Below are 20,624 nucleotides of genomic sequence, written 5' to 3' on the forward strand. Positions count from 1 at the left end.
GAATAATTTTTGTGGCTCTTTTCTGCATGCTTTCCAGTTTTTCAATATCCTGTTTAAATGTGGACACTAGAACTGTATGCAGTATTCCAGTGCTGGCCTCACTAATTGTAATGGGAGACTGTCTCCCTAGACCACGTCCCCTAGTCATCAGCGCACTGGCTAGTCATACCACCTAGTGGGTTCAAGTCCTGGTTTGGCAGTAGTGCCTGGTGGGTTCAAGTCTGAGGGTGGTGGTAGCACCTAGTGGGTTCAAACCTGGGGGTTGGTTGTAGTGCCTAGAGGGTTTGAGCCTGGGGGTTGGAGGTAGGGGAACCCAGGTCCTCTCAGTCCTCCAGGTTCCAACCCAGGGACCTGGGGCAGACAGTTCAGGTGTGCAACGTGGGCCAGGGTATCATCCAGCCTATTCCATGGGTTACTTCCTATTGCATCCCTGCCTCTCCAGAGGCACAGTGAAGGCCTGGCTAACAACCTGCAACATGTACCCCCAGAAGGGGGGCAGGAGGTTCCCTTCCCCACTCAGAAGCAGATTCTGAGTTGTCTCTTCTGCAGTGGTTTGCCGTTTTGAGTCTTTTCAGGGTGGTGTGGAGTTCCTTCTGGATTCCTGCATGAGCTACCAGTGGAGGTCTGCTCCCTTGCACTGACCGCCCTGACTGAGCCGTGCTGTGCCTGATCCCTGTGGAACACCACTAGAAATACCCCATTCAATGATGATTACTTTTTGAGACCTGTCAGTTACACAGTTCTTCATCCATTTAATATGAGTGTTGTTGGTATTGGACATGGCTAATTTTTATGCAGAATATCATGTGAAACCAATTCAAATGTCTTACAAAAGTCTAAGTCTATTATATCTTTCCTGTTACCTTTATCAACCAATCTTGTAATCTCATAAAAAAATGAAATGAGGTTTGTTTTATAAGATCTGTTTTCCATAAAACCATGTTGACTGGCATTAATTATATTCCTGTCCTTTAATTCTTTATTAATTGAATCCTATATCAGCTTTTCTATTAATTTGCACAATAATTATGTCTTCTTTTACTGCCTCTGTTCATTCCCACTTGTGGCATATGGTGCCCCTGGCATCAAGCTGTGGAGCTGCCTTTAAAAGCCATGTTTGTAGGGTGCACAAGTGGTCTCACACAAGGGGAATGTCATCCCCCTACACTATATAAAGGAGTGCACCCCCTGACTGCCTCAGTTCCTTTGCTGTTGCTGCAGAGAACTAACAGAACTCATCTCATGTCCTTGAATTGCTCCATTGTAGTCTAATTCTCTTCTTGTACATAGTTTAGTTAAATTAGTTTTTAGTGTAGTGTAGTTTTTAGCACAGTATAAGTAGCTACCCTCTTTGGGTAATGGCAGGGGCCATGTTGGGTCCTGAGCCATGTAGGGCATTTAAGTTATGTGGGTCCTGCCCTGCAATAATTCCTGAGATGGACTATTTCAGATGTGTCTGTAGTGCTAATTTTGATTGAATGAATGGGATCAGAGAGTCAAAGGTGTTAATATGACCCTATTGCTATTCCACACTAAACAGATAAACATGGGTCAGGGTTTCTAGAACAGAGACTGTAGCCTGCCTAGATCAGGGGTCGGCAACCTTTCAGAAGTGATGTGCCGAGTCTTCATTTATTCACTCTAATTTGAGGTTTTGCGTGCCAGTAATACTTTTTAACGTTTTTAGAAGGTCTCTCTCTATAAGTCTATATTATATAAATAAATGATTGTATGTAAAGTAAACAAGATTTTTAAAATGTTTAAGAAGCTTCATTTAAAATTAAATTAAAATGCAGATCTTATCAGTTTAGTGCAGTGGTTCTTAACCTGGGGTGCACACAACCCCTGGGAGTGCGAGATGCCCTTTCTGGGGGTGCGAGACATGCGAGATTTTTTTAGAAGGTAAATCATCAAAAACACAAATTAAGCACAGGCACATAAGTACAACTACTTTGTTTCATCAAACCTATGTATTTATTAACATCATACATGTTTTAACAATTGCTATAATATACAAAGTTTTTAAGTTTTTAAGCTAATTGTAGTGTAATTTTTGATAAGGGCTGCAAAGCGCTGGGACCAGACCAGGAGCAGAGCCCTGGGCTGGCTGCCGGTACCCCAAGCTGGCAGGAGGGCTGAGCAGGGCCAGAGGCTCAGACCCCGGCTGGCAGGGGGCCAGCAGCGAGGTGATCGGGGCTGGCGGCTGATATCCCAGGCTGGCAGCAGGCTCAGCAGGGCCGATGGCCGGGACCCCGGCTGGCAAGGGGCTGGTGGCCGGAACCCCAGACCGGTAGCGGACTGAGCAGCTCAACCTTCTGCCGGTCTGGGGTTCCGGCTGCCGGCCCCGTTCAGCCGCAGCTGGCCCGGGTTTCTGTTCACTCAGGCCATCAGCAGGCTGAGCGGGGCCGGCGGACAGAACCCCAGACCGAAGCTGGGCTGAGCGACTCAGCCTGCTGCCGGTCTGGGGTTCCATCCGCTAGTTCCTGCCAGCCGGGGTCCTGGCCGCCGGCCCCGCTCAGCCTGCTGCCAGTCTGGGGTTCCGTTCACCCGGGCCGGCAGCGGGCTGAGTGGGGCCGGCGGCCAGGGCCCCGGCTGGTAGCAGCATGCCAGTAAAAATCGGCTCACGTGCCGCCTTTGGCACGTGTGCCGCAGGTTGCCAACCCCTGGCCTAGACCATTAAATATCTTTATAACCTTATTTTAAAGATATAGAATAAATGGGGAAAAACAGTTGAAGCATTTGAAATGTAAAGTGTTAAGTGAGGATTTAATTTTAACAATATCTCTTATTACCTTTCCCTTTAGCTGTCGAGAGTTTTTATAGGGAAAAACCCATCTGATGGTCTTTTAGGTGGTATTAAATATGGTAATTGTTTTTTCTGAGGACAAGAAAACTAGTTAGTTGAGGTGGGCTGGAGCTGTGGTTGTTCCTGAAGTCAGATTCTGCTTTCCCTAAGGTTAAATGAGGCAAACACCCACAAAAGAGAGAGAAAAGAACAGCAAAGATAGAAAATGCAGCTTCGGTCTCTAGTGCTGACTCTCACTTGCAACCTTGCTGCTGGAGAAACACAGACACAGCATACGATCTGATCAGCCGTATTAAGACCTGGCAAACTAGTACCATCATTGGGCTTTGTGTCTCCTGTGTGCCACTCAATGGATACAGCTTTTACAAGGCAGTTCTGCAGCTCAATGCCAGGGTCACTTTATCCCACAAGTGGGAATGCATAGAGGCAGTTACTAGTAAGTGACCTGTCTTTTCTGTGAGTTGGGTCTTCAACTCTAAACCTCTGTCATCAATCATTTAAACTTTAAAAGTTTGAGGACAACATTTATTATCTGAATGCTTTCCATTTTTCAAAAGTTCTATTTTTTTTTAAATGGTTACCAATAAGGATATAGATTCTTGGCTGCAACTTGTCTTTCACTATTGCCCTTGTAGGCGGGGTCACGTCTCTCTCTTGCCTTGTGCTTGAGGCTGAAATGTCATTTTGACTGCTGAGCAATCTTGTTCTTCGAGAGCAGAAAGATCAATGGTCCTGAAAGATCCAAAGAAGAAACACAGGACTATCTTTGCTGCAGTGTCCTTCTGCAGCCCCCCTTTGTGGGCCCAGAAGCTGCCATGAGTAGAGATGGGGGGAGAGAAAGGTGAAGGGGAGGTCACTGTCTCTCATTCTTATAACCCTCTCCCCTCTTTAAGGATTACCCCCAGCTGGGGAGCAGGCGACAAGCAGTCTCTTGTAGATGTGAGGTTTGAACCATCACTGTGATGAAATGTAAATTTTTTATTCACATCTTCCCCCGATGGAGAATGGCCACTTAAGCAGGTGATAGTCTTTTAACATCTGGCTGGGTGTTGGCCTGACTTTTATTCCTGAGAAACTGGTTTGGACCTGCTTTTCTTAACATTGGAGCATGTTATAACAATGTTATACAGTAGAATCTGTAACTTTACATACAATACTGATACACATATTTTACCAGGACAATAATGTTCAGCATATTATGAGCTTTCAAATGATAGCTCACAAGACATACTTTGTACAAAATTTATCATAGTCTTGTAAAAGTGGTGAACATAATAGTATAGATAATCATATCTTCCCTTGTAATCCAAAATTTGTGTCTAAATCCTAATCTACATTTCACAAGTTTTATTGGCCTAACTATGTTGGCAAGGTATATGTTTTATTTACAGATATATTATGCTGGTAAAAGCCCTAGCATAGATACAGTTATACAGGTATAAGGCACTTCATACTGGTATAGCTTATTTAGCTTCATTGTACTTGAATAAGCTATATGTAAGCACTTCTATAACAGTATAACTACATCTACACTAGGGGAAGGGTGTGTGTGTGTGTGTGTACTGCTTTAACTTTGCCAGCATAGTTAAAGCAGCAAAACTCTTGTTTGTAGACAAAGCCTAATAAGTCTTCACTGAGTTGCTGCTCCTAAATCCAGTTGAATTTCACTTGACTAATGTGTTTAGTGTGCAGGAGCTGGGTGATGGTGGTAGCCTGTAATATACAGGAAGTCAGACTGGATGATCTGGTGGTCCCTTCTAGCCTTAAACTCTGTGACTCTAGTTCTCATACTCTTCTCACTTGTTTTTCTGCAGATGTGAAACAGGAACGAATTCTGTCTGCAAAGAGGAAAGATGCTGCTGAAACCTACATTCCAATCAGACCTATGAAGGTCAGAAGTAAAATGGCTCGGCCACTTTCTGCTGGACCCCTGCACCAGGAGGGATACGAAAGAACCTGTTCTAGTAAGACAGATGAGAATATGTAAAGTATACAGTGTGAGCTTCCATTCTCCTTCCCCAGCCCTGGCTCAGATGTTGTCCCTTCTGCACACTTCTATCTTCACTCTCCTGGGCTGTTGTCCATTTTTATGCTTCCTCTCATCTCAAAATTCCATTGACTTCAGTGGGAACAGGAGCAAGCCCATGGCTATATATGCCATTTCTCTGCCTCCTCATTCTTCTTTCCCTGCCCCCACAAAATTAAGACTTCTTCCCCTCCTTTTCCATCCTCCCTATTGCTCTATACTTGCCCCCTTTTCTTTACACAGACATATTCCCTATGGTGAAAGGGTGCTGACAGGAAGGCAGCCTCTGCATGTCAACTACTGGATCTTCAGAGGAACTGTCAAAAGATGGTAGCTCTCTGTAATCCAGCCACTCCCCTTAGGCAAGTTCACCATCAGTTACAAAAAAATGTTTTTTGGGGGGCATGGAGGATATCTGACATAAACCCAGTTATTCAAATGAATGGAAGAGGGTCAGATGGACTTATTACTGTAATAAAACTTCTCAAGCTAAGCACTACTGCTTCCAAATGAATCCCGAGAGCCAGTAAAGTTAACAGTACTGAAAAACCCAAACAGTGACTCCTTAATTAATGCAAAACCTAAACAAAACCAAGAAATTATATTTCTTCTTAAACAAAAGAGAAACTCAAACACCATATGTCACCTGGATGCCAGCACCAGCTAATGTTTGTAGCAATACCTGCCAGATCAGATCCTTGCGTTGACCAGTTTTTGAAAGATGTGTGTTGCACTTCCTTCAAACACTTTTAAAACAGGGTATTATATGCATATAGTAATTGTGTGTGAGCAAGACAACCAAGGGACAGTTTGGAGAAAAACAACAGCAGCTTGAATTAACAGTGGTCATCTTGGGAAGACCTCTGGGGAGCCCAACACAACAAGAGCAACCATCCAGCATGTGTGCTGCATCTTTCACAGTACCATAGATACCCAGGCCACAGGCATAGTCAGTCTTGAGCAGCGAACAATGCCACATCTAAACTTGTTAATCTGTCTCCTGAGGTGGTGTGGGAAGCCCAAAGCCAAGGAGTGGCTGGTAGTGGCAGTGGGTGTTCCTGGTAGTAGCAGAGGCTCTCTCCCATCCTGTCCACCATAGTAAGCTGATGATGTTATCATCTTAATGGAAAGTATGCAGCACTGTCCAGATAGGATTTCTGCTATGTAATTGGTGATGCAGTGCATCCCATATATCCCTGAACAGTGGCAAGTGTGTCATTTTCTGTAGCTTGGGGGGCAGTTTATTGGTGCATTCTGACACCAGATGTTAGGTGGAGGAATATTAGCTAGGACTGGTAACCATACAAGTTTTGCTGGCTTCAATGCCTCGGTTATCATTCTTATAGTGTGATTAAGCTGTGTTTTAAAAACAGTAGGCCTGAAAGCTGTCGGGGCTTTTTGAGGGCTGTGGAGGAAGGATTGTGTTTGGTTGTTTTGCCTTTGGCTATGTCTACATTATGTACTAGGGGTGTGATTCCCCTGCTCATGTACACATACTCATGCTAGCTCTTATTGGGCTAACACAAGTATAAATAGCAATGTAATTGTGGTAGCACGGGTAGCGGCAGCATGAGCATGGGTGAGCTGTGCTGAGTACAGACCTGCCGGAAACCAGTGGGTATGTATTCGGCACAGCTCAGCCGGGCCCATGCTATTGCAGCCACACTGCTATCTATACTTTCTTGTGATGTCATTTGTTCACTAGTTGTCCAAGGTAGAGAAGACCTGGAACTCTAATGTTAAAACAAAAATTCATAGAATCATAGAATCATAGAATATCAGGGTTGGAAGGGACCTCAAGAGGTCATCTAGTCCAACCCCCTGCTCAAAGCAGGACCAATTCCCAACTAAATCATCCCAGCCAGGGCTTTGTCAAGCCGGGCCTTAAAAACCTCCAAGGAAGGAGACTCCACCACCTCCCTAGGTAATACATTCCAGTGCTTCACATCCCTCCTAGTGAAATAGTGTTTCCTAATATCCAACCTGGACCTCCCCCACTGCAACTTGAGACCATTGCTCCTTGTTCTGTCATCTGCCACCACTGAGAACATTAGCATCACCTATATGCTGTGCCTTACTTGGGCCGGGTTGCAAGCTGCCAGTTCAGCCCTTTGTTAATAACTAGACCAGATATTTAATGCTGCATGGGCTTTTACAGTGTTTTATACATGTATGAGATAATCAATAGACATTTCTTGTTACTTTTCGATGTCAGGACCAGTAAGTCGACCAGAAAAGCCACTGTCAGCAACTCGAAGGAATGTTTGTGAGAAGAAGGATCCTGAGCAATCTGCTTCTGCTGTCATTAAAGCTATGCAAGTTGAAAATGAGATCTTGCAAAGAGAGATGCTTTGCAGAAGGCTGGAGACTTCTACCAGCCATCAAATGGTATGCCAAAGTACTGAGCTCAGACAAGAGAGATCCAAGGTGTTCAGTAGCAAAAATTATTTCCTTCCCCTAAACATGAATAGGAATCTTATATAGTTTAATACAGTGATACTCAGACCTCAGTGGTTCAGGAGCCAAACTGGTGATCAACATTATCCCAAAAAGTCGCAGTAGTATGAATTCATTGTTTCATTGTTAATTCAGTTAATTATATATATAATGCTCACAGCAAAATGACTGACCAAGTATTATTATTTTATCAACTACAGTTGGTTAATAACATAGTAAAAGCATCCTGATTGGTTAATAATTAAATAACACAGTGTTTTAATATCATGTGCTGCAAAGAGCCACATTAGACACATTAAAGAGCCGCTTGCAGCCCACGAGCCTCAGTCTGAGTATCACTGGTTTAAAGCCTTACAAGGGGGGATGGTGGGGTGAATCTTAACACTACATGAAATGAAATAGTGTGGTCACCCCACATGCACTTTCTGGGAATATTACCTTACAGCTCTTTCTTGAGTTCAGAGAAGATCAGAAAATATGTGTTAACCATTTATGTGACTCTTCTTCTTTAAGGTAGAAAGGATCCTTCTGGTTTCTGCCATTCCCTCCCTCAAAGTTACAATTAGATAACACCCAAACAATTTGAAAAGCAGTCACATGACTTTCATTGCACACATTCACCAAGCACTTAGGGCCTGATCCTAGTTTCACTGAAGTCAATGGGAGCTTTTCATTGGCTTCAGAATTGGATCAGACCCTTATTGGCTGGAATTTAAGACTGGGTCTGTTGGTGTTACAGAATCTCTTTCCAGGTTATGGGCTGCCAAATTCTGCAATCTCCTTTTTATTTTTTGTGATGTCTGTTGTTTTGTGATTAAGAGAGAGAGAGAGAGTAGTTCCCTCTGCATATTCACAAATAACATGAACTTGCTATGCTTTATGAAAGTAAGGTAATACTTAAAATAGGCATTGTCTTGGGACACAGCGTGGTATTTTCAAAAGCCCCCAGTCTCAGAGTTGGCCTAACTCTGCTCTCAGAGAAGTAATTTACTTCCAGTTACTACTAACACTGAAGTCTTTGAAAATCCCACCTTCAACATGTAAATGTGCTACAGGGCAGAATTAAGGAGCTAAAAAGAAAATAAACAAAAGATGGCATTTTATTTCCCAGGACTTTTAAATTCTACTGGCTTCGATTGCATGTGTAAATTCCATAGCCCAACTCCTTACCTCAGATTCTGTGCACCTTCCAAAGCCTACAGGAGCCTCTCTCTATCTCTCTTACAAGATTCAGAGGGTCCTTTCCCTCAGCTTCAGCTGTTCCTAATTATTCACCCCATATTTGACCCACAGACTTTTCACTGCACAGCTAGGTTACCCATTTGTTCATATATCTCACATTCTCAATGACAAGAACATGAGAAAAATCTAGTGCAGGTCTGGTATGTCATTTAGCAGAGAAATAGTTCTCCTGGAGGAGCAGTGCATGACCTTGTTCCAGATGAAATAGGATTTGGTTTAACCAAGTTACAAGCCTTGAAGTCCAGGGGATATAGGTTCAGGCCTCCTCCTCCTGCTACTTTGGCCCCAGCTCCAGGCCAGGCCCTTCAAGACATGTGGGAAGTGCCAAACAATCATTTTGATGGGCCTGTTGAGGATGCAAACAGTCTCCATCTCTCCAGACCCAAATTCCCCTACTTTTGAAAATGGTCTCTCACACTTCCTCAGTGCTTGGTACCAAGTTACTTCAGACCAGTAGGTCTTGAGCACTGTGGAAGTGGGTTATACCCTCCAGTTTGTTTCTACCCCTCCCTGCCACCCTCCTTCCCCATCCCTCTTCAGGGACTACTCTCATGAGAAGATCCTCCTCCAGGAGGTACAATCTCTCCTTTGCTCTGGGGCTGCAGAGGAGGTTCAACACTGTCTCAGATGACAGGGGTTTTAGTCCCTCTATATCTTAATCCCAAAAGCGAAGAGGGGTCTCAGACCAATCTTAGACTTTTGTCAACTCAACAAATTCTTAAAAAATGAAGTTTTGCATTGTCACCCTAGCTTCTATTATCCCCTCCCTGGATCCTGGAAACTAGTGTGCCACCCTTAACTTAACAGATGTCTGCTTCCACATGGCAATCAATGAAGCTCACAGGATGTACCTCAGATTTTTGGTAAATCAAAATCATTACCAGTTCATTGTGCTACCATTTGGCCTGTCAGCAGCTCTCAGGGTCTTTACAAAAGTTATGGCAGTAGCATCTGCATTCCTCAGAATATCTGGAGTACAACTCTGTCTGTATGACTGGCTTGTCAAGGACTGATCCAGACTGCAGGTACAGTGCAGTGTATCCCTGAGCCAGTCGACAATCAGTGTTTTGGGACTGCTAGTCAAACACAGAGAAGACTCTCATCTCCTTAGTCCAGCGGATAGAGTTTATAGGGGCTGTAACGGACTCAACTCAGGCCAGAGCTTTTCTTCCAGACTCAAAGGTTCAAGCAATTCAATCAGTTGTTATAGATATGAAAGCTCACCTGGTCACAACAGCACAAAAGTGTTTGAGGCTTCTGAGGCACATGGGTTCCTGCACTTACGTGGTTCAGTATACTAGACTGCACCTCAGAGTTCAACAGGGTTGGCTGGCATCAGTCTACTTTCTGAGCTATCATCATCTAGATTCAATGGTGATGGTACCCTCCCATGTCCTCCCTTCCCTACATTCATGAACAAGTCTAGCCAATCTATATGTAGACGTTCCCTTTGCCTGCACACAATCGACATGCACATTAGCTCTGGCTGTTAAGTTCGGTTGCTAGTTTGATCAAAGTACATCTGGCAACTATTTCACTGTTCCATCCTGAAGTGGATTTTTCTCTAATGACAAATCCATAAGTTTTTGAATGGCCTAGTCAAATTGTATCTTCAGGTGCAAGACTCCCGCTCCCCCATGGGATCTAAACTTAGTGTTATGAAGACTTATGAATCCCCTGTTTGAGCCTTTGGCTACTTGCACTCTACTGCATCTGTCAATAAAGAGAATTTTTGGTGGCCATCACCTCGGCCAGGAGGGTAGGAGAGCTGCCTGTCTTAATGTCTGGGCCTCCCTATGTGATATCCTTTAGGGACAAGGTTTACCTGTATTCTCAACCAAGGTTCGTCCCAAAGGTGGTGTCATCTTTCCATATGAACCAGCCAATTTATTTGCCAGCATTATATCTGAAGCTGCATTCGAGCAGGGAAGAGGAGTGTTTCCATACCCTGCATATCAGAAGAGCTCTGCCATTCTAACTGCACAGAACCAGGCACTTCCCTAAGTCTTCCCAACTGTTAGTAGAGGTGGTAGACAGAACAAAAGGACAATCAGTCTCCACCCAAAGAATTTCTTCTTGGATAGCCTCCTGTATATGCATGTGATATGACACGGCTAATGCCACCCTTGCGAGCAGAGTCACAGCTCATTCACTGAGATCACAATCTGCCTCAGTGGCTTTTGTGGCACATGTTCCAATTGTGGACATTTGTAGAGCGGCAACCTGGTCCTCAGTCCACATGTTTGCCTCCCAGTATGCTGTGGCTCAAGGCTCTGGAAACAATGCTAGAGTTAGATGAGTTGTTGTCCAATCCCACCTCTTGTTTTCACAGCTTGAGAGTCACCAAGAGTGGAATGCACATGTGCAATCACTTGAAGAAGAAAAACTAACCCGTTCAATAACTGTTATTCTTTGAAATGTGTCACATGTGTCCATTCCACGACCCACCCTCCTGCCCCTCTTCATTGGAATTCTAGCAAGAAGGAACTGAGGGAAGTTAGGGGTGGCTCTGCCCTTTATATGTCCACACAGTGGTGCATGGCAGCAGAGGGCACTTGAGCCTCCCAATGGGTACCGCTGAGGGGAAAAATTTCTGACGTCTCTGCGGTGGGCACACAGACACTGAGAATGGAATGGACACGCACAACATATCTCAAACAAGAACAGTTATTGAGCAGGTTAGTAACTGTTTTTTCCAGGACCTGATGAAACACATGGTGGAAACCTCAGGCATACCCCTGGAAGTGGTCCAAGAGAAGCAGTACAAAGAAATTCTTCATATTTCCACCACAGGGAGACTTATCATGGCCATTAATGAAAGTTTACTGGAGCCCTCAAGAACCATCTGTGTACACCTCCATCCATCCCTTTGTGAGTCTGTGACCAGTGATGAATAAAGTGTGACAGCCTTCTTAAGCCAGTATGTTGCTTAATTTTAACAATAGGAGCAACATTTAGAGAAAAAGGATTTTAAAACAGTCAACATGCGTGTCTTTTTTACCTAAAGCCCTATTATTCTGTGAAGGTGTCCTTAGCAGGCCTCGCTTCTTCAAATACCCCAGTAAGCGTCTGTGTTAGTTTGAACAGCTCTCCCAACAATTACCTCCCCATGGAAAGAGAACCTCATTTTATCCCACTAGAGTTCCTTTGGGCTTGCCAGTTGACAGGCTTTTGGCTCTGCTTGTCCAAACCAATTCAGCAGGCTCCGCAGGAGATTGAGGCAGGCTCCTCAGGGCCAATGGCTCACCCATTGTCCTACAATAACCCTCTAATGTTCACTATAGGGTAGCTTATCTTGAGCTGTTGTTTCCTTCCTGTTTATTTTCTTACAGATTACTATTAAACTAAACCAATATATTCACACAGTAAACATCTCAATAACCAGGTCAACATATAGTAGTTATAAATAATTACAGAGAAGCTCACCATCTGTCACACTAGTAATTGTTCTCTGAAAGCTGTGTGATGTGATGGATCAAAGCTCACTCTTCCTTCAGCATTTAAAGGTTATGTAATCTTTTGTACTTTGTACAATTGTGATAAACATGGGAATATTTTATGAAGAACCAGGGAGATATCTGCATTTTTTTATGAATGTTCTGTGTACCTCAGTGCTTGATATCGTCCTGTAGGACTGCATGAAGTTGAATCAAAGAAAGCTGTTAGGGGAAAACAAGCAGGAAATGAATGACTGACACAAGGTTCCTCCAAAGAGAATACCAACTGTGCTTAAGAAAATGATGTGGGAACTATTAATTGGAAAATGCTGTTTCCAGCCATGCTAGCAGATTTATTTTTCCCCAGCCTGAGCCTAGAATCAAAGGAACATTAAACCATTAAAGACTTCCTCCTACAGAGGAAGGCAGGGGTGTGTGGGCATCAGCTGCCTGGGGGAAACACTGTAGGAGAGACAGGGAGAGAGATGCAGAAAATGCTGCATGCGTCTCTTGCAACCCAGAAGTAGGGGGCCTGGACTGAATGGAACTTATGGGAAACTTTCAAGGAAAGGGTAAGAGTTAGGAAAGACCCAGGCAAATAGACCTTTTGTTGTTTTATCCCTTTCTGCTTGCTATCTACATTTGGGTGTATAAACAACATGTTTGTTTTGAAGAAGTCAGTTTTGAGTCACTTTAATTAACCATGGTTCACAAGTTTCCCAAGAGAAGTTTTCTTGCAGGTTCAGTTGGGACTGTCATGTTATCATGGTTGGGAAATAAGGGGGACTGCAATCCACAGATTCAATGCAAGAGTGGTTGAGCCTTGGAGTTCCACCCTTGACAGAGGGGAATGAAGCCAAGTCTGTCACCTAAAGGGTGCACTCAAGTGGGCCTTTAAAGGGATCTAAAAAGCAGTTTTTATCATCTAATGTGAAAGGAGCAGGTGGTTTTAGCACCAGGCCCCACCAGTGACTTTAGGCCTTTAAATGTGAGGAGTTTCTGCCCTGTTCACATGCAGGATCCTGAGACAAGGGCAGTGCTCTTTCTTTCAAAGTATTATCAGCAGAGGACTGCCATTGCAGGATGTAATTTCTTATTTTCATGAAAGCACATTGGAGTAGTGCAAGCTGAAAGTGGGAAGGAAATTGCATTTTTGCTCTTTGATATATGCTTTAAATCTCATATTAATAAATTATTTTAAAGGGTGGTAGGTAATCCTTTTACATTATTTTCACCTGCCTATAGTATTACATGTAAAGGACCAGATTCTAATCTCAGCTATACCAGTGTAAATCCACATTAATGCCATTAAATTCAATGGAAACAGGATGGATTTACATTAGTTTAGCTAAGCTCAGAATTTGGCTATACTCTCATTCATTTCAGAGACACAAACCACAACTCATATTGTTTTGTGTGTGTAGGGAATAGTGTACATAAAATTTGTTAATCTTTTCTTACATAGCTGCCTTCTGTTTCAACTTCATCTGTTTCTGCAACAACTGAGCCTTCAGAAAAACAACAGGAAACAACTGTAGTCACAGAAGCTATTGAAAGAATTGGCCATTTGGGAAGCAGGTAGCTATATTAGTTTATTTAAGAATGATTTCCTTAATGTACTGGATTTTTGATATCATATACTGTAGTTGTCTGGTTTCATCCTTTCTTGTGATTATTTCTAGAAGCATTTAATTTCTGCTCTGTGTAATGGGATAAATCTTACCACAAAGTATTTTTCTAGATGTTCCTTCCTGTGTCCCATATTTTGTCTCTGCCCTGCAAAAGGCAGGATGACCAGCATCTTGGTTATGTACAGGGGAGAGGCTGAAAATATTGGTTTTCTTAAAAGTTCAACAGACTTTTCTGCTATAGTCCAGGTTATAGTGGGTGTGTGATGGGGTTTATCAACGCTGCACCAGAGTGGCTCCTTACCCATTGCCTCGTTGGACACAGAAGCCTTGCCTTTGCTAGGCATGTTTCCAGTGGGTGGGAGCATTCAAAGAGGAAGTAGTTCAGCAGTGGAGGAGATTCCAGAGACAGACCAGAGAAGAGCACAGGAAGGCCCGATTTTGCAAAACAGTTCATTCTCCAAATGGATTCCCCCAAGATGGGCCTCAAGGCCATATTGTCCGAGGAGGTGGATGGCAAAGAACATCCAGTACTGTACATAAGCAGGAAGCTGTTCCCCTGGGAAACCAAATACTTGACAATTGAGAAGGAGGTGCAAGCAGAATTAGGAATTGTAGAAAATTGATAAGGGAAGTCAAAGGACTCAAGGAGATCTCTGTGGCCAGCAAAGTTAGACAATAAAAAGGAATTTTTTCAATATATTAGGAACAAAAAGAATCCTGAAAATTGTATTAGTCCACTACTTGATGAAAATGATAGAATTTTCAATAATAATGCAGAAAAGGCAGAAGTGTTCAATAAATATTTCTGTTCTGTATTGGGGAAACATTAGATGACATAGTCTCATCATATGGTGATGATAACACTCTTTCCATCCCACTAATGTCTCTAGAGGTTGTTACACAGAAGCTCCTAAAGTTAGACCTTTTTAAATCAGCAGGTCCAGGTAACCTGCATTCAAGAGTTTTAAAACAGCTGCCTGAGGAGCTCGCTGAACCATTTATGTTGATTTTCAATAAGTCTTGGAGCACTGGGAAGTTTCAGAAGACTAGAAGACAGCTATTGTTGTGCCAATTTTTTAAAAAAGTCAACAGGATGACAGGGATAATTATACACCTGTCAATCTTAAATCGATCCTGAGTAATGGAGCAGTTGATATGGGACTCCCATTAATAAACAGTTAAAGGAGAGTAATGTAATTAATGCCAATCAACATGGATTTATGGAAAATAGATCCTTTCTAACTTGATATCTTTTTTTGATGAGTTTACAAGTTTAGTTGATACAGGTAATAGTGTTGATGTAATAGACTTTTGTAAGGTGTTTGACTTGGTACTGCACAACATTTTGATTAAAAATCTAGAATGATATAAAATTAAAATGGCACACATTAAATGGATGGAAAACTGGCTAACTGATAGGTCTCAAAATGTAATTGTAAATGGGGAATCATCATAGAGTGGGTCTGTTTCCAGTGGGGTCTCATAGGAATCAGTTCTTGTCTCTATGCTAGTCAACATTTGTATCAATGCTCTGGAAGGAAATATAAAATCATCACTGATAAAGTTTGTAGATGACACAAAAATTGAAAAAGTGGTAAATAATGAAGAGGACAGGTCACAGATACAGAACAATCTGAATTGCTTGATAAACTGGGCACAAACAAACTGCATTTAATACAGCTAAATGTAAATGTGTAATGTGATGGGTTCGGTCACAGAGACCCCCTTTGGACTGTCACCTGATGTGCTGAAACTACCTCTGAGCCCGTTTTCTTTGCCAGCTTGGGACTCCAGAACCCCGTCTTGTTGAACCAGACACGCTAGCCTGCTGCAACACAGACCCAGGGTCTGAACCATGCCCCCAAAGCTGCAGACTTAACTGAAAACAGCTCAGGAAGTACTCCTGTCTCCAGCACCCAGACACTCAGATCCCAATGGGATCCAAACACCAAATAAATCAATTTTACTCTGTATAAAGCTTATACAGAGTAAACTCATAAATTGTCCGCCCTCTATAGCACTGATAGAGAGATATGCACAGCTGTTTGCTCCCCCAAGTATTAATCACTTACTCTGGGTTAATTAATAAACAAAAATGATATTATTAAGTATAACAAGTAGGATTTAAGTGGTTTCAAGTAATAACAGACAGAACAAAATAAGATACCAAGCAAAATGAAACAAAACACGCAAGTCTAAGCCTAATACATTAAGAAACTGAATACAGGTAAATCTCATCTGCAGAGATGTTCCAGTAATCTTCTTTCACAGACTAGACTCCTTCTTAGTCTGGGCCCAATCCTTTCCCCTGGTACAGTCCTTGTTAGTTCCCGCTGAGGTGGTAACTAGGGAATTTCTCATGACTGGCAGTCTCCTTTGTTCTGTTCCACCCTTTTTATAGCTTTGGCCTAAGGCGGGAATCTTTTGTCTCTCTGGGTCCCCACCCCCCTTCTAAATGGAAAAGCACCAGGTTTAAGATGGATTCCAGTTCAGGTGATCACATGTCACTGTAAGACCTGCTTCTTCATTACCTAGTAGCTGGAAGACAGGAAGGCTTGCAGGTAAACAAACCCATTCACAGTTCATTGATGCTGAAACACCCTTAATGGCTTTCACTTAACATGTTTACATCAGTAATACACGTTTATACCTTATTCTCCTAACTCCAGACATAGAAATAATACATGCAAACAAATAGGATGAACACACTCAGTAGATCATAAGCTTTGTAATGATACCTTACAAGAGACCTTTTGCATAAAGCATATTCCAGTTACATTATATTCACACTCATTAGCGTATTTCCATAAAACATATGGAGTGCAACATCACATGTACATCTAGGAACAAAGAACATAGGACATACTTACAGGATGGGGGACTCTATCCTAGGAAGCAGTGACTCTGAAAAAGATTTGGGGGTCATGATGGATAGTCATCCGAACATGAACTCCCTGTGCGATATTATGGCCAAAACAGCCAATGCGATTCTCAGATGCATAAATAGGGGAATCTTGAGCAGGAGTAGAGAAGTTATTTTATCTCTATATTTGGCATTGGTGCAACCACTGCTGGAATACTTTGTCCAGTTCTGGTGCTCATAATTCACAAAGTATGTTGATAAATTGGAGAGGGTTCAGAAAAGAGCCCTGAGAATGATTAAAGGGTAGGAAAATATGCCTTATAGTGATAGACTCAAGGAGCTCAATCTGTTTAGTTTATCAAAGAGAAGGTTAAGGGGTGACTTGATTACATTATATAAGTACCTACATGGGGAAAAATATTTGAATAGTGGGCTCTTCAATCTAGCAGAGTAAGGTATAACATGAAGTTGAAGCTAGACAAATTCAGATTGGAAATAAGGCTTGTTATACAGGAGGTCAGACTAGATGGTCACAGTGGTCCCTTTTGTCCTTGGAGTCTATGAATCTATAGCACAGGCCAGAGAACTTCCCTGAAATAATTCCTAGAGAATATCTTTTAGAAAGCATCCAATCTTTTTTTTAAAAATTGTCAGCGATGGAGAATCCCCCACAGCCCTTGTTCAGTTGTTCCAATGGTTAATTACTCTCACTGTTAAAAATGTACACTTATTTCCACTCTGAATTTGTCTAGATTCAACTTCCAGTCATTAGAGTGTGTTATACCTTTCTCTGCTAGATTGAAGAGCCCACTATTAAATATTTGTTCCCCATATAGATACTTACATGTAGGTTAAAGAGCCCTCTGGTATCAAATATCTTCTCATGTATAGGTACTTATAAACTGTGATTAAATTCCCCTTCTCTGAATAAGCCCTTAAGAAAAATCCTTTATCTAAAAATAGCACATCTTACAAAGCAAGTATATGGGAAACAAAGAAAAATGCTGCTGCTGTCGATACGGGGGCAGAAATAAAGCAATGTTTGCATTGCTTTTTAAGTACATCTTTGTCTGAATTTCATGGGCTTCTAATAGGGTTTTTTTAAATAATTGTAATGTCCTGCATGAGTTAGGTGGGGTTTTTTTCATTCTGAGTTTTCTTCACCTTTACTCTCACTCAGTATTTTTTTTCCAAGTAAAAGATTTAGAAACAAAATTCCTAAAAGTTTAACTATGTTTCAGGCAACAGAAGAAACTTTTGAAACTCCTGCAGGAAATTGAGAGCTGTTCTACCTGCCACAGTCACAAAGTCCTACCTACTGAGGAACTGGAGCCAGATTCTGTGGTGAGAAATAAGGCTTGTACAGATAGGTGGAATAATCACAGCTCTGTAACTATTCTGCCATCCAGATTTTATTAGAAACCAAAATGAAAAAGTGGTACTTTGAATGTCCTGTGGCCTTATGGGAGAGGGCACAGGAAACATGACTTCAACATGTCTCAGGGAGCAGGCGCAGCTGTGGGCATGGGGCTTCCTTGGACTACTGAATTGCTAGGGCCTCACTTTCTTGCGGTGAGAAGGGGTCATATGGGTCCCGCTGGTCATATGTGTTTGGAAAATGCAGTTGTATAGTGGCACAATGAATTAGAAACCCTAAGTAAAAGTTTATATTGCACCTGTGCAAAACCTGTTTCATCATTTCAAACCTTGTCATTTAACATTTCTTTTTTTCAAAGTCACTTGCAACTCTTGCTCCATAGACACACCATAGACACAACAGGAAGTAGGTTTACACCGTGCAAGTTATTGGAGTCTTGTTATGCAGATTTAGCTCTGTGGTTTCTATATATTCACAGGTTTGCTTCTTTTTCTGCATCTTATTGAAGGCTGAATCCTCTCACAGCAGCTCTAGGTTAGTGTTACTCAAGAGAGAACTAGCCAGAGATTATGATTTTGTATAAAAATATTTCTTCTGCATTTACCTTCTCCCTCCACCCAACCTGATCTGAAATAGCATCTCTGTCCTAGAGTGAATAACATCTATGAAAAACAAATGACTTTATGGATAGACTAATTATATTAAAACCAGTAGCTGAAAGCTTGTGCTGCCCCATGGGTGTGGCAGTTGGTCCAAGTAATCCATCATCTGTGCAGTCTCCCCCACACAACCACCATGGAATAGTTGCATGTAAATGATCTGTAGAATAAGGGTGATTATTGGTTGAGTTGTCTCTGATTTCACCATGATTTAAGACTTTTAGCATGGCATAGATACATGTCTTGCTGTCACATGCATGTAATTTGTAAAGTCAAAATGGCTGAGAACTTTGAAATTAGATGGTAACACACTGTAACTCTCCATGATGATTGAATCTGGTGATTATTTTGAACAAAAAGAATTCTCAGCCATGGTTGTAGCTGTTCCATCACTACATACTGACTCTACAGACATTCTAGGCTTCAGAGTGACATTCAAAGTGACAATCCAAAAATCTTATTATATAGATGCTCCAGTGTCTGCTTTCAAAAGCTCTGTTGTCACCTCCAGCTTTTACTGAATATATACCTGCTGCTGATGGGTTACTTGCATCATTCAATTAATTAAAAGTCTAGTTATTCTTGATCCTCCCAAGGTTTTTTGGCAAGGAACCAAAATCCTGCCCTTGGACCTTACAGAGCTCATAGCTAATACATACACTAAGTTCAATACGTCTGTTTGTCTGAATGGAGAGTCAGAAAGTCACTAGCAGACTAATCAGGCTTTTGAGTAATTTTCTGATCTTCAAACTCAATTTGGTCTCCAGGGATGTGTAGTGAGGAGAGCACTTGCTCTGCAAGTGAATCCAGTTGTCTGGATTGGTTCTCTGCACACCATTACGTCCGTCACTGCTCAGATTTTTTTACTAGGATTTTGTAGGGAACCTAAGCTAGTTAGATACCAAAAATCTCATTGAATTTCAAAGGGGTTTGGGTGCTTAACTCCCATAGACTCCCTAAAGAACCCCACACTTTGTTAATAAGGATCCAAGGCTCACGGCCATTGTTACAACTGCTGTAGTTGCTAATGTATATAATAAAAGGGCAGAAGGACCATACCTGAAAACCTGCTGTCTTTCAGATGATGATTGGTCAGAGAGAGGGTATGTGTGTGTATTATAGGTGGAACTCCTACCAACAACTATAGTTAGGGTTGCTTAACTATACTTCTTGTCAAACTTTGTCAAACTTTAACTGTTCAGGATGAAATTTTCTTAAATTCTTTTAAGAAAGTTTAACCAAAAATAGCTCAACCATTTCTTTAGGGAAAAATAGCTAGTTTTGCCACTGCCTCATACACCTATCTTACGAGGCAAGCAAGTATCATTCCTCCTTTATTTTACAGATGGAGTAACTGAAAGGTTGCAAAGGTCAATTCTGGCAGACCTAGGAAATTGAACCATCCACTAGATTCTCTGATGCTTTCCGGAAGCTGAGTGAAAAGATGCCACCTGGAGAGAAAGGGGGTAAAGGAGGCTATAAAGCCCCTTTGTACCTTTCAGATTCTGGGCTGCTTGTGGGTCATGTGGCTTCCAGCATAAATCAGAGCAGTCCCTGAGGGAGCTTTAACTTCTTCAAGTATTGTCCCTGTGAGTGCTTCACTTCAGGTATTCATGTGCCTCTCGAGCCCTTGATCAATGATTTCTAGCTAGCAGTGCCTGTTCAGCCTGCACATGTGCCCTATATCTCCTTGTGCCAGACACCGTGGATATATGAGGTGTATGAGGAAACTGCCCTCAGTTCCTTCTCTGCTGCCTTGACCTGAGGAAGAACACTAGTTTGTCTGCATAGAGGATACTCAGCCATTTCTCTTTACCGTTTTTCCATCAAAGTTATTGAGTTTAAAGTTGTTAATAGTATTGGTATAGATCAGTGGTGGCCGCCACTTCCCACAGCTCTCATTGGCTGGGAACGGTGAACCACGGCCACTGGGAGCTGCAGGCGGATGTGCCTGCGACGGTCAATGTAAACAAACTGTCTCGTGGTCCACCAGCGGATTACCCTGACAGGCCGCAGGTTGCCCACCACTGGTATAGATAGTTAATTTAGGTGAGAGGACTGTTTCCCCTCTCTGTTTCTCCAGGAGACTTGTCTTCTCCTGATGAGATATGCCTGGTTTGCCAGG

The 20,624-nt window shown here is 42.3% G+C and overlaps 1 protein-coding gene across 4 annotated transcripts in view; it reads left to right on the forward strand.

The window, feature by feature from the left end:
• KATNIP (katanin interacting protein) overlaps nucleotides 1-20,624 on the forward strand; it is a 183,483-nt gene that overhangs the window by 66,470 nt on the left and 96,389 nt on the right. For all 4 annotated transcript variants that reach the window (XR_008446476.1, XM_054042252.1, XM_054042254.1 and 1 more), the window contains 4 exons: nucleotides 4,621-4,770; nucleotides 7,048-7,220; nucleotides 13,434-13,546; nucleotides 17,704-17,806. Coding sequence is in view for 3 of the 4 variants with exons in the window: in XM_054042252.1 (XP_053898227.1) it covers nucleotides 4,621-4,770; nucleotides 7,048-7,220; nucleotides 13,434-13,546; nucleotides 17,704-17,806 (539 nt within the window). In the remaining variant the exon portion in view is untranslated. The remainder of the gene's footprint in view (nucleotides 1-4,620; nucleotides 4,771-7,047; nucleotides 7,221-13,433; nucleotides 13,547-17,703; nucleotides 17,807-20,624) is intronic.

Source organism: Malaclemys terrapin, chromosome 10, assembly GCF_027887155.1.
Source record: "Malaclemys terrapin pileata isolate rMalTer1 chromosome 10, rMalTer1.hap1, whole genome shotgun sequence".
Taxonomy (NCBI): Eukaryota; Metazoa; Chordata; order Testudines; family Emydidae; genus Malaclemys; species Malaclemys terrapin.